We start from the raw sequence: 13941 nt of genomic DNA on the forward strand, positions 1-13941 counted from the left end.
ATTAATTTCTGCTAAAATGAAATCCAACCGTTCGGTCATGCCGTAACCACGTTGGAAACCAAAAAGAGGTAAAATAATAATATAATAATCAAAAATATCTTTTAGTAAAATAAATCAAAAAAAATCAATCGGACATTTCTCTTTGGGATTTTTCTTTCTTAATTGAATTGACCAATAACCAAAGTGAAACTAAGGCTAAAATCAATTCATAAACCTAACTTTTTGTCATCGCCTAAAAAAGCCATTTTCAAAGGTCCAACGCCTTGAAATGGTCTTTTCCGCTTTTATTGGTTAAATGTAGATTTCTAAAAAAGCCTAAAATCAATATGTAACTTTGTTACCTCTTTCAAAAATAAAGAAATCATTAATGGTCCAATGCCTTAAATGACCTTTCATTCAATAAAAACATATCTTGCAAAAAAGGATAAAAAATAATAACTTAACCAAAACACTTTGTTCATAAAAGAACTACGTAGGTCTGATTTTCTCATCACAATTGAGGAATACGTAAGAGCAAAGGGAAACGCCCTTGTCGACCACAAAAAGATAAAAATATAAAAAAGCATAAAAAAGACATAAGAACGTAAAAAGGGAAGATAACATAAGTTGAAGTCATATTTGCACATTTGATTAAAGGTTGTCGTCTCTTGTGACAGACGCGTGGGGTGCTAATACCTTCCCCGTTCGTAAATACAACTCCCAAACCTTTCACTTAAAGTTCATAGATCACGTCTTTTTCGGTTTTTCCGACGTTTTCCTCAAATAAACGTTGGTGGCGACTCCGCGCATATTCCTTTCTTGGAACACGCACTCGCGAGTCACGCGTCACCCTCCCGCCGAAGGGTAGGTTGCGACACATTTGTTATTGATAAATGACATTATCATTTTATTAAACTTATGTTGTTTGGAGACCTGGGGAGTGTGAATCTCTGGCATGAAATTTATATTTATGTATATTCGAAATGTGATTACTGATGATGTTGTTATTGACGACAATGATTGATATGAGACGATGTTGGTGTTTATGATAATATTGATATGAGATGATGTTGTTATTGATGATAATATTGATATGAGATGATGTTGTTATTGTTGATAATGTCATTGAGATGAGACGATATTGATGTTGATAATGCATTGAGATGAGATTATGTTGATGTTTAGAATGAAATTGAGATGAGATGTTGTTGAAATGACATTGAGATGAGATGATGTTGATGTTGATAATAACATTGAGATGAGATGTTGTTGATGTTGATAATGTCATTGTGATGATGTATGTTGTGTATGTACATGTGGGGTGCAATGACCAAGTAGATATCCTTGGTGGGGGAAATAGAGTGGTTAAAGAGTTTTAAGCATCTCTGAAGTGAAGGGGTTGCTTAGAATCTATAATTATCCACGGTCAGTGCATTGATGATGCCTATGTTTCATACCTCATACTGCATGGAAATAATATAAACTTTGTCAGTAAGTACTTGTAGTATTTCATGAGGGAAAATACTTATACTTTGAGCATGTCACTCAGTTTGGAACTCCCTTATGACTCAAGTTGATCACCATTGGGGGGGAGTTTCTTGTGCACGACAGGGTGACCTCAACACTTGCTACCTAGTTTTCATGAGTTTGAGTGTTGCGTGAACACGCTTAGGCTATTTCCTGACAAATGGTACCATATTGCATTTAAGAGTTGAGATCAGGTGCATGCATCATACTAAGCATGATTGATTGGAATTGTGGAAAAGTTGATGAATAGTTATTAAGTGTATGTTGAATTGATGGATAATTGTGTATGATCATGGTACTTGTTATTGTTTCTCTTGCTAATTATGGTCATTTGATAATTGTGGGTTTCTTTTATAATAAACTCACCCTTGTAATTTTGTATCGTGTGGTTGGTACCTATGATGATCGCAAACCTTTGTTCATGAGAGCAGATGGACAACAGTAGATTACATGGAGGAAGATTCTTTTTGTTGGAGCCGCCAAGCCAATGTGATGACATTGGATTATTTTGGGAGAGATTTGTGTTTTGTTAATCAACTCCTCCATAGTTGGTTTCGTAGTTATTTTTTATTTAGGGATGTAAATCACAGATTTAAATATCTGTATGAACTAATTTATTTTCTTTCGTTTGAATGATGTATACTAGGTTTATATATATGCATATTCAATTAAGTATTTGTTCGTTGTTTGATGAAAGTGTATCACAAAAAATTTACTCTTGTTTTTCATAAACAAATTAACGGAGTTTTCATTTAAAATTAAAATTTACACGTTTTAGAGTAGTGATATTGTAGCAATGAGACAGGTCATTACATTAGTGGTATCAGAGCCGATCGAACCTTTCGGCCAATGAGTTATGAGTTTGTTGTGTTTCTCTATGCATTCTATGGTTGCCATGTTGAATGTCTAATGTTTGAGCGCCTAATTGTTTGATAGTTTCTCTAGTTGTTTGTATTTGGAACTTACTCACCTTGTTGTGCTTCCATGAGTTATAGAGATTTGATTGGTCTAGTCATAACATGTTTGTATCCCTGATGTCTCTACTATACCATGAGTTTCAATGCCTTGTCATAAGTTATCAAATTGGCCATTTGTATAATTTGTGAAGTGCAATGGGACGATATGGCAAGCGGCCAAGAATACAAAGGATGGAAAATGAGTGTTAATGTCTTGAGAGAGGACTATTTTAGAGGAGTAATTTCTCGAGGCATCAACTCTCAAGAGTAATTAAGTAGGGACTTGTGATAGGTGTGATTTTTTTTTGTTCTTTTTCTTATGTGTATTCCTTCCATGTTCTCACTTCCTAGTGTGCATAGGGAGTGATGGCTAGATGGAATGATCATGCAATAGTTGAAGCTCTACAAGCTTTAGCTCAGGCTATAGGGAATCAGAATAAGGGAAAAGCTGTTGGAGCTACTGAGTATCAAAGGATGGACCACTTCCAACAAAACAATTGATGCAATCCTACCCCCCAAGATCATTGGATAGAAGACTCCAAGAAGATTGGGCCAAAGATGCAAGAGAAGGCCCTAGGGTTCTCATGAGCCTTAGGGTAGATTTCTAAGCACATGGGCCAAGGTTGGGTCCAATTATCTTTGTACATATTAGACTAGGATGTCATTATATTTGGTCCTTGTATTTAGGGCTCCATATTGTAGGTAGGGTATCCTAGAAATATAGGATTTTTCAGCCCTTGTATTTTAGGGCACCTAGACTAGTTTTTGTATTAGGGGTAGTTTTGTAATTTCACATGCACTAAGTGGATATTTGATGTATGTGGTTGGAAATAAATTTAATTGAATTGGTAGAAGCCCAATCCAATTAAATTTTAGAGGGGGAGGTGAGCATTTGCTTACTACACCCCATTGCCACATCATATAGTCACACTTTGTGCATGTCCTTCATGCTTTTCATGCCTCATGACACCTAAGCACACTTGGTGGAGAATCTTGGAATTGATCTTGGATTAGTGGGCTGAACCATAACTAAAATTCACTAATCATAATTAGTGAAATTTTGGCTCCAAAGTTAGGCTCCACAAATTCAATTTAAAATTCAAGTGAAATTTGAATTTCCCTCCAATTTTGTGTGACACTTAGACTATAAATAGAGGTCATGTGTGTGCATTTTTTTCAACTTTGATCATTTGAATATTAAACTTCAGATTTAAAAGCTCATTTAGAGCACAAAATTTCGTGTTCTTCTCTCCCTCTCCCTTCATTCATCTCCTTCTTCCTCCAAGCTCTTATCCATGGCCTCCTATGGTGGTGAGCTTCTTCTAGACTCATCTTCTCCTTGAAGTGGCGTCTCCTCTCTCTCTCTTCCTTTCTCCATTCCGCTGCCATTCATCTTCCAAGAAGCAAAGGAATCCATTGATGAAGAAGATCCTAGGCCTACAAGCTCCAATGGAGCTTGCATCATGTGGTATCAAGAGCATCTTCATCTAGGTGATGTTCTTTTGCTTCCTCTATCTTTTTGTTCGGTGAATTCTCTTTAATTCCTTGTTCTTCATCTTATTCTCCATGTATATCCTCCATTGTCTTGTGGTTTGGTGCTGTTTAGAGTAGATTAAAAAAAATAAACCGATTAAATCTTAGATATACACTTGTTCTTGCATTTCTATGGTTCAAATTTTGTAGATCTACTCTTGAATCTTGTTTTTGTGTTGATTTTAGGTTCTATCAATTTTCATTCATAATATTCTTGTGCTGAACCTTTAGATCTAAATTTTGTTCTAAAATATTGATTAGAAAAAAAAACACAAAAATCTAAGTGTAAATCATTTAATCCATGTTGTCTTAGAGTCATGTTTAGTCATAGTAATTGTCACATTATGTTCTAAGTTTGTGTTGAATTTTATTTTGTTGATTGAATTCTAGATACTTTTGTTCATGTATTCTTGTCATTCTTAGCCTTTCTTTTGAATTTTGAGTCTAATTCATGCATGTTATTTAGTTCATAACATGTTCTAAATCAATTCCTAGAAGTAATCTTGTTCTTGAACTTTTTTTTTTGCTTTCTAAGTTTCCTACATGATGCCTATGATGAAGTTGAGTTGTGGTGCTGAGTTGTGGATGGATTTGTGAATCAAAATAAGTCTTAAGCTCTCTTTAATTGTGTTATTCAAGATAATTGAGCATAAGCAAACACAAATTGTAACTATCCAAGCCTTAAGCAACACAAATTGGTCACTACATTTTTTGAGCTGAAACTTTTACTGAATTTTCTAGACATCTGGACCAAAATTTTAAAAAAAGAACCAAGCGATTTGGATTAAAGGAAAAAATAATAAAAATCTCACAATTTGGAAGAAAAATCAGTGTCCAGGAAAAAAAAAGTGAAAGGAAAGTGTGCTTGTTGTTTTGGCTCAAAATTTGTTCTATAATTGGTGCCTATTTTATACCAATCCTAGTTCTGAAATTTCAATTGAAAATTATTGTGAAAACAAGTGCCAAAACTAGAGGTTTCTTGAGTCTTTTTTTTTTAGAGTTTTTCTACTCTACTCTAGAGCCATTCTAGGTTTCTCTTTGAGTCCTAGCTTGCTTTTTTGTGCTTTTCATTGCTTTAATTGTTGAATAATCCTTGGAAATTTGTCTTGTTAAAACTCTATTGGTTTAGCTTTCATTTCATTTTTTTTTTGTCTTTGTTTATTGCTTGTCTCTTTGTTTCCTTGCTTGTGAGTGGCCATATAGGGAATTGGAAAGGATGATTGGTGTCATATCTTGAAGAATTTGAGTCAAGAAGCAAGGGGCCAACCACCTTAAGAGCTATTGGACTAAGAAGCACTCCAAATTGAGTGAAATACTAAAGAGAGAATAGCCACCACAATGGAGGACTTTTTTTTTGTAATTTTGTAATTGGCAATTTGTTTTGCTTTCAAATTTTGTAACAAAAAGGTCTTTCATTGGAAGTAAGTTGGGAGCCTCCAATAGGTCACCCTACTTCCATTTGTGTGTAATAATTTTAGGCAATTTTCCCTTAGGATAGTGAGTGTTTTGTTGGGAACCTTAAATGAGGTCATCCAAACACTCTTAGGATCCGCCTAGTTTGCATTTCTTGCACTTTAATTTCTTGCTTACTTTCATAGCTTATTTCCTTTACCCTCCATTGTCAAACCGTCTAGATAGCTTGCCTTTTACCAATTAGTTTTACCTTATCTTTCACACCTCTTTTAGTGTTTATTTTGGCTAGTTTCAACCATAGTTTCTTTTACCTTTTTTTCAAACCCCCAACAAGAAAGAACCATAACTTAGGAACCAACATGAGTCTTCATTCTTCATCTAGTGTTAATGGTGAGGGTTCTACTCCTAAGGACCCCTTGTATAAGATATTAGATGAGTTGAGATCCCTTAAGTTGTGGAAAGAAAAACAAGAGAGAAACGAAAAAGGTAAAAAAAGAGTGGAAGAAATAAGTCAAGATGAAAGAGAGAAAATAAGAGAGGAAGAAAGAAGAAAAATAATGAAAGAAATGAAAAGGGAAAAACATGCCTCCTATAGTAGTCATGACTCTTGCAAGAGTTTAAGTGAAGAACTTAGCGACTATTATTGAGGGCGTCATAGTTCACATACTAAACATCACTCCCAAAAAAGAGAAAAGGATAAAAGGCCTCAAGAGGTTAACATTAGCCTCCCATATTTCCATGGAAAAGATAATGTTGAGGCTTACTTAGATTGGGAAATGAAGGTTGAACAACTCTTTGCTTGCCATCATATTAGCGAAGAGAGAAAAGTTCCATTGGCTACCCTTAGCTTTCAAGGGTATGCCCTCTATTGGTGGAATTCCCTTGTTAGGGAACGTAGGATTCATGGGGATCCTCCAGTAGAGTATTGGAATGATCTTAAGAGTGCCCTTAGGAAGAGGCACATTCCCTCCTACTATGAAAGGGAGCTTATGGACAAGCTCCAAAGGCTTAGACAAGGGAGTATGAGTGTTGAAGAATATAGACAACAAATGGAACTACTCCTTTTAAGAGCTGGACTTAGGGAAAAGGAAAGAACAAGCATAGCTAGGTTCCTTAGTGGACTTAATATGGAAGTGAGGGACAAGGTTGAACTCCTTCCATATAGGGACCTAGATGAGCTAGTCCAACTTTGTATAAGAGTGGAGCAACAACTTAAAAGAAAGCCTTCTTCAAAATCTTATGGCTCTCACTCTTATCCAAGGAAGGACCAAGCCCATGGAATTTTGGGGGCTGCACCTTCAAAACCTAAGGAAGATAAGGGTAAGACCATAGAGAAATACACCCCTAAGACTAGTTCCCAAGAAAGGACTAGCAATATTAAATGCTTCAAATGTCTTGGGAGAGGTCACATTGCCTCTCAATGCCCCACAAAGAAAACCATGATCATGAGGGGTCAAGACATTTATAGTAGTCAAGAGGAGACTACTTCTTGCCCTTCCTCTAGTGGAAGTGAAGATGAAGTAAGGGGTGAAGAGTCTAGTGAGGAAGTCTACCCCCATGAAGAAGGTGACCTCCTAATGGTTAGAAGGCTCCTTGGAGGTCAATCTTGTGATCTATCTCAATCCCAAAGAGAGAACATCTTTCATACAAGATGAAAAATTTTAGATAAAACTTGTTCTCTCATTGTGGATAGTGGATCTTGTTGCAATTGTTGTAGCACAAGATTAGTTTCCAAGTTGAACCTCACTATCATTCCCCACCCAAAACCTTATAAACTTCAATGGCTCAATGAGCAAGGGAAAATGATAGTTAACCAACAAGTGAAGGTACCTTTCTCCATTGGGACATATAAGGATGAAGTTAATTGTGATATAGTTCCCATGGAGGCAGGACATATTCGTTTAGGAAGGCCGTGGCAATTTGATAGGAAGATCATTTATAATGGCCTAACTAATGAAATTACCCTCACCCATCTTGGCACTAAATTTGTGTTGCATTCTCAAACACCATCACAGGTGACCAAAGATCAACTAACTATGAAAGATAAGAGGGATAAGGAAGAAAAACTTGGAAAACAAAAGAAAAAGAAGGATAGTAAGGCCTTGTCTTCAAAGGCCAAGGGGAAGGAAAAGGAGGAAAAGGATTCCTCCAAGAATATTGTTAACAAGGAAAATCATTTTGCAACAAAATGTGATATTAAAAGAGCACTCCTTCTTAAACAATCTTTCTACCTTCTCCTATCAAGGGAAACATCCCTTAGCACCACCATACCTCTTGAGCTTGAGGTTATTCCTCAAGTAAAGGAATTGTTGGATGAGGATTTGGTTTGCAAGAGCTTAATCCTTGTGCTTTGTTGGTGTCTAAAATAGGTATTATTAGGCACCAAATCCCTATGATAGGTGGTATGATGAATGTGTTGAGTGGTGCAACACTCTTTTGTAAAATCACTCATGCACCCAACATCTTCATCATTTGTGTACATAGGAACTCATTAGGTAGGTTTGTTCTTATTTTTTGTTTCAATGCAAACCTAGGTGCTCATGTGGGACACCTTAGGTTCGTCGTAATTTTTTGTAGGAATAATCAACATGAAAATAATGAAAAAGGTATGTTTTATTCCATTACTTTCCTTAACTTTTTAAATAGTGATCAAGGGCTTCCCATGGACCCTAAGAGAATAAAGGTCATTCCTAACTGGCTTACTCCACCAAGTATAAGAGAAATTTTGGGCTTCAATATCTTAATAAAATTTTAAAAAAGGTTTGTCCCATATTTTTCTATACTTGTAGCACCACTCATTGAGTTGGTGAGGAACTATATTCTCTTATGGGAAGATGGCCAGGAAAGGGGTTTCCAGTCCTTACCATACTCTAACATACCCAACATCACTAATACATATGCTTTTATTCTTTTTACAGGTGTTGAGGGAAAAATTAATGAGTTTCAAGAACCTCTGGATTTGAGGTCAAATCCTTTTCAAGGGGGAGGGAATGATGCAATCCTACCCCCTAAGGGCATTGGATAGAAGACTCCAAGAAGATTGGGCAAAAGATGCAAGAGAAGGCCCTAGGGTTCTCATGAGCCTTAGGGTAGATTTTTGAGCCCATGGGCCAAGGTTGGGTCCAATTATCTTTGTACATATTAGACTAGGATGTCATTATATTTGGTCCTTGTATTTAGGGCTCCATATTGTAGGTAGGGTATCCTAGAAATATAGGATTTTTCAGCCCTTGTATTTTAGGGCACCTAGACTAGTTTTTGTATTAAGGGTAGTTTTGTAATTTCACATGCACTAAGTGGATATTTGATGTGTGTGGTTGGAAATAAATTTAATTGAATTGGTAGAAGCCCAATCCAATTAAATTTTAGAGGGGGAAGTGAGCATTTGCTTACTACACCCCATTGCCACATCATATAGTCACACTTTGTGCACGTTCTTCATGCTTTTCATGCCTCATGACACCTAAGCACACTTAGTGGAGAATCTTGGAATTGATCTTGGATTAGTGGGCTGAACCATAACTAAAATTCACTAATCATAATTAGTGAAATTTTGGCTCCAAAGTTTGGCTCCACAAATTCAATTTCAAATTCAAGTGAAATTTGAATTTCCCTCCAATTTTGTGTGACACTTAGGCTATAAATAGAGGTCATGTGTGTGCATTTTTTTCAACTTTGATCATTTGAATATTAAACTTCAGAATTCAAAGCTCATTTAGAGCACAAAATTTTGTGTTCTTCTCTCCCTTTCCCTTCATTCATCTCCTTCTTCCTCCAAACTCTTATCCATGGCCTCCTATGGTGGTGAGCTTCTTCTAGACTCATCTTCTCCTTGAAGTGGCATCTCCTCTCTCTCTTCCTTTCCCCATTCCGCTGCCATTCATCTTCCAAGAAGCAAAGGAATCCATTGATGAAGAAGATCCTAGGCCTACAAGCTCCAATGGAGCTTGCTTCAACAATCCACCTACTTTTAATGGTGGATACAACCCTAATGGTGCTTAGAATTGGATAAGGGAGATTGAGAAAATCTTTTGAGTGATGGCATGTTAGGAGGGGCAGAAGGTTGCTTTTGGTACATATACTCTAGTGGAAGAAGTTGATGATGCAATCCTACCCCCCAAGGGCATTGGATAGAAGACTCCAAGAAGATTGGGTCAAAAATGCAAGAGAAGGCCCTAGGGTTCTCATCAGCCTTAGGGTAGATTTCGGGCCCATGGGCTAAGTATGAGCCCACTTATCTTGGTACATATTAGATTAAGGTTTCATTAATTTTGGGCCTTGTATTTAGGGCTCCATAATGTAGGTAGGGTACCCTAGAAATATAGGATTTTTCAGCCCTTGTATTTTAGGGCACCTAGACTAGTTTTTGTATTAGGGGTAGTTTTGTAATTTCACATGCACTAAGTGGATATTTGATGTGTGTGGTTGGAAATAAATTTAATTGAATTGGTAGAAGCCCAATCCAATTAAATTTTAGAGGGGGAGGTGAGCATTTGCTTACTACACCCCATTGCCACATCATATAGTCACACTTTTTGCATGTCCTTCATGCTTTTCATGCCTCATGACACCTAAGCACACTTAGTGGAGAATCTTGGAATTGATCTTGGATTAGTGGGCTGAACCATAACTAAAATTCACTAATCATAATTAGTGAAATTTTGCCTCCAAAGTTTGGCTCCACAAATTCAAGTGAAATTTGAATTTCCCTCCAATTTTGTGTGACACTTAGGCTATAAATAGAGGTCATGTGTGTGCATTTTTTTCAACTTTGATCATTTGAATATTAAACTTCAGATTTCAAAGCTCATTTAGAGCACAAAATTTCGTGCTCTTCTCTCCCTCTCCCTTCATTCATCTCTTTCTTCCTCCAAGCTCTTATCCATGGCCTCCTATGGTGGTGAGCTTCTTCTAGACTCATCTTCTCCTTGAAGTGGCGTCTCCTCTCTCTCTCCCTTTCTCCATTCCACTGCCATTCATCTTCCAAGAAGCAAAGGAATCCATTGATGAAGAAGATCCTACGCCTACAAGCTCCAATGGAGCTTACATCAGTTGAGTGTTGGTGGGAGAACACTCGCCAATGCTTGGAGGATGAAGGTCAAGATGTGACTTGGGAAATCTTCAAGAGGGTGTTTCTGGAGAAATAGTTTCTTAAGGATGTTAGGAACAAGAAGGAGATGGTGTTCCTAGAGCTCAAGCAGGGAAACATGATTATGGCTAAATATGCAGCCAAGTTTGAGGAATTAGTGAGGTATTTTCCTCACTACCAAGGAAGAGATGGTGAAAGTTCAAAATGTGTGAAGTTTCTGAACGGCTTGCGGCCTGAGGTGAAGCAAGCTATGAACTATCAAGGTGTCTATCAGTTTACACTTTTGGTGAACATGTGTCGAATTTGGGATGAGGACTCCCGACACAGGGCGGCCTATTATAGGAGTACGGGCCTAATGAAAAATAAAAAGAATAGATCTAAAAATCTGGGAAAACCATATCCAACCCCTCCTAAGCAACATGGTATTCTCCCCCAAAATCAGAGGACTACTGTTATGGGGTTTGCTAGTGGTAGTGGTAGCAAACCCACTACTTTCCCAACCCAAATCATTTGTTTCAGGTGTGGTAAGCCAAGCCACATCTCCTCAAACTATACCAATAAGGATAGGATCTGCTTCAACTATAGGAAGAACGGGCATATTCAGAGAAATTGCCCATATCCCAAGAAGGAGCAGAATGGTGGGGTTCTAAATGACCAAACTGAACATTCAAAGGCCACGGGAAGGGTCTTTACTCTTAACGGTGTCGAAGCTTCGAAATCCAAAGATCTAATCCAAGGTAAATGTTTTATAAGTGGGATTCTCTTACTTGTGCTATTAGATTTTGGTGCGACCTATTCATTTATATCATATTCGTGTGTAGATAAACTTAAGCTTTTTGTGTCTTCTTTAAATAAAGATCTGGTGGTATAGACCCCAACTAGTTGTTATGTGTTAACTTCTAATGTGTGTTTGAATTGTCCTGTGGAAATTCCTGGTAGAACATTATTGATTGATCTGACTTGTTTGCCTTTGAGATAAATTGATGTAATTCTAGGTATGGACTCGTTATCTTCCAACCATGTCTTGTTAAACTGTTTTGATAAAACTCTTGTGTTTGATGATTCTAGAGTGAGTAAGGATAGGATGTTTATCTCTGCCAACCTAGTTATGACATCTTTAAAAGAAGATTCTCAAGTGTACATGATCTCATCTAACCTAGAAGTAGAGACAATGGTTTCCATGGGTGACCTCTTTATTGTTAGAGAGTTTCCTGAAGTGTTCCTGGAGGATATATCTGGTTTATCACCTGAGAGAGAGATAGTGATTTCCATAGACCTGGTACTCGGTGCTGGACCCATATCCATAGCCCCTTATAGGATGTCTCCTATAAAGTTAGCCAAGCTTAAGAAACATTTAGAGGAGTTGTTGGATAAGAAATTTGTGAGACCTAGTGTGTCTCCATGAGGAGTACCAGTGTTGTTAGTGAAGAAGAAAGATGAGACCATGAGGTTGTGTGTAGACTATCGTTAGGTGACGATTAAAAATAAGTACTATGTGTCTAGGATAGACGACCTTATGGACCAGCTAATAGGAGCTTGTGTGTTTAGCAAGATAGATCTTAGGTCAGGTTACCATCAGATCTGAGTGAAGTCTGAGGATATTCTAAAGACTGCTTTTAAGACCCGTTATGGTCACAACGAGTCGAGTATCTAGTCATGCCCTTCGATGTGACTAACGCTCCTGGTGTGTTTATCGATTACATGAATAGAGTCTTTCACCCTTACCTTGATAGTTTTGTGGTAGTATTCATAGATGATATTTTGTTATACTTCAAGACTATGAGGAACATGAGGAGCACTTGAGGATTGTGTTGCAGACCCTTAGGGACTGACAACTTTATGCTAAGTTGTCGAAGTGTGAGCTTTGGTTGGAGAAAGTTAGTTTCCTAGGGCATATGATATCTCAAGGAGGTGTATTTGTAGACCCATCTAAGATAGAAATTGTCTTTGAGTGGGAAAGTCCTAAGTCTATTTTTGAGATTAGGATTTTTTTGGATTTAGCGAGATATTACCAAAGATTCAAAGAAGGTTTCTCCAAGTTAGCTTTACCTTTGACCAAACTAACTCGTAAGGGTCAAGCTTTTGTGTGGGATACCTAATGTGAGCATAGTTTCCAAACCCTTAAGGAAAAGTTGACGGCCGCTCCCATGCTAGTTTTGCCTAACCCAAGAGAACCCCTTGAGGTGTATTGTGATGCATCAAAGATGCGTTTAGGAGGAGTGTTGATGCAAAATGGCCAAGGAGTGGCCTATTCTTCTAGACAACTCAAGACTCATGAGAGGAATTATCCCACCCTTGATCTGGAGTTGGCTACTGTAGTTTTTGCCCTTAAGATGTGGAGGCATTACCTGTTTGGCTCCAAGTTTAAAGTGTTCAGGGATTATAAGAGGGACCATGACAAAAAGATCCTCCACAAAGAATTTAGTCCCAGACAACAAGTATTGCTCTACAACTTAAAACTAAAGTTGTTTCCTGGAAAATTAAAATTGAGAGATGGAGTGGTCCTTTTACTGTGAAAGACGTTAAGCTTTATGGAGCTATATAGATAGAGGACCAATCCAAAGACGTCAGTTGGTTGATTAATGGCCAAAGATTAAAGATCTACCTTGGTGCAGAAGTCCCACAACACACCAAATTCATCAAGCTCAAAGATCCTTAGAGTGACACCAAGCATCAAGCTAGTGACGTTAAAGAAGTGCTTACTAGGAAGCAACCCAACTTTCTAACTTATTTTTTACATTACATTCATTTAGGATAGTTTTTAGCTTTAAGTTTGGAGTTCAAAAAAAATTATCACTCAGTAGCATAGCACTAACTTGCATTTTTTAGTTTTGTTCATCATGTGTAGTCTTATTAACGGCCAACTCATTTGGAGGACCACGTACTCGCTGTCCAGGTAGGTGACGAGGCTGCAACGGATAAGAGGAGATGTTGACGACTTTTCAGGCCTATGTGAAGCCTTATCTACCCCTCTCTTTTAATTTTTGTTAATTTTGCTTTATTAGTTTAGTTGTTTAGTATATGTGTGGTGATGGAAGCTTGCTTGTGGAGCTTCTATGGAGGCTGGATCTTTGAGCTTCCATGAGGTCCTTCAATGGTGATTTTTCGCCATGGAGATGCAGGGGAAGGCAAAGGAGAAGAGAAGAGGGGAGGCACCATCCACTAAGGAATAAGCCAAGGAAGAAGGAGCTTCACCACCAAGAATTGCCTTGGATAAGAAGCTTGAAGAGGATGCTTTAATGGAGGAAAAGAAAGAGAGAAGGGGGGAGCACGAAATTGAAGGAATAAAAGAGGGAGAGAAGTGGAACTTTGAAGTGTATCTCATAAGACTTTCATTCATCAAAGTTACAACAAGTGTTACACATGTTTCTATTTATAGACTAGGTAGCTTCCTTGAGAAGCTTTCTTGAGAAAACTTCCTTGAGAAGCTTCTTTGAGAAAACT

General features: G+C 37.6%; 1 protein-coding gene across 1 annotated transcript; it reads left to right on the forward strand.

Annotated features, from left to right (window-relative positions):
• The first annotated feature begins 10585 nt into the window (after positions 1-10585).
• LOC102669147 (uncharacterized) lies at positions 10586-11570 on the forward strand. The gene is made up of 2 exons (XM_006605017.1): positions 10586-11234; positions 11566-11570. Exons 1-2 carry the CDS (start codon positions 10586-10588, stop codon positions 11568-11570), a joined length of 654 nt encoding a protein of 217 aa, XP_006605080.1.
• Positions 11571-13941: the final 2371 nt, after the last annotated feature.

The sequence above is a fragment of the Glycine max genome, chromosome 19 (genome assembly GCF_000004515.6).
Source record: "Glycine max cultivar Williams 82 chromosome 19, Glycine_max_v4.0, whole genome shotgun sequence".
Lineage (NCBI taxonomy): Eukaryota > Viridiplantae > Streptophyta > Magnoliopsida > Fabales > Fabaceae > Glycine > Glycine max.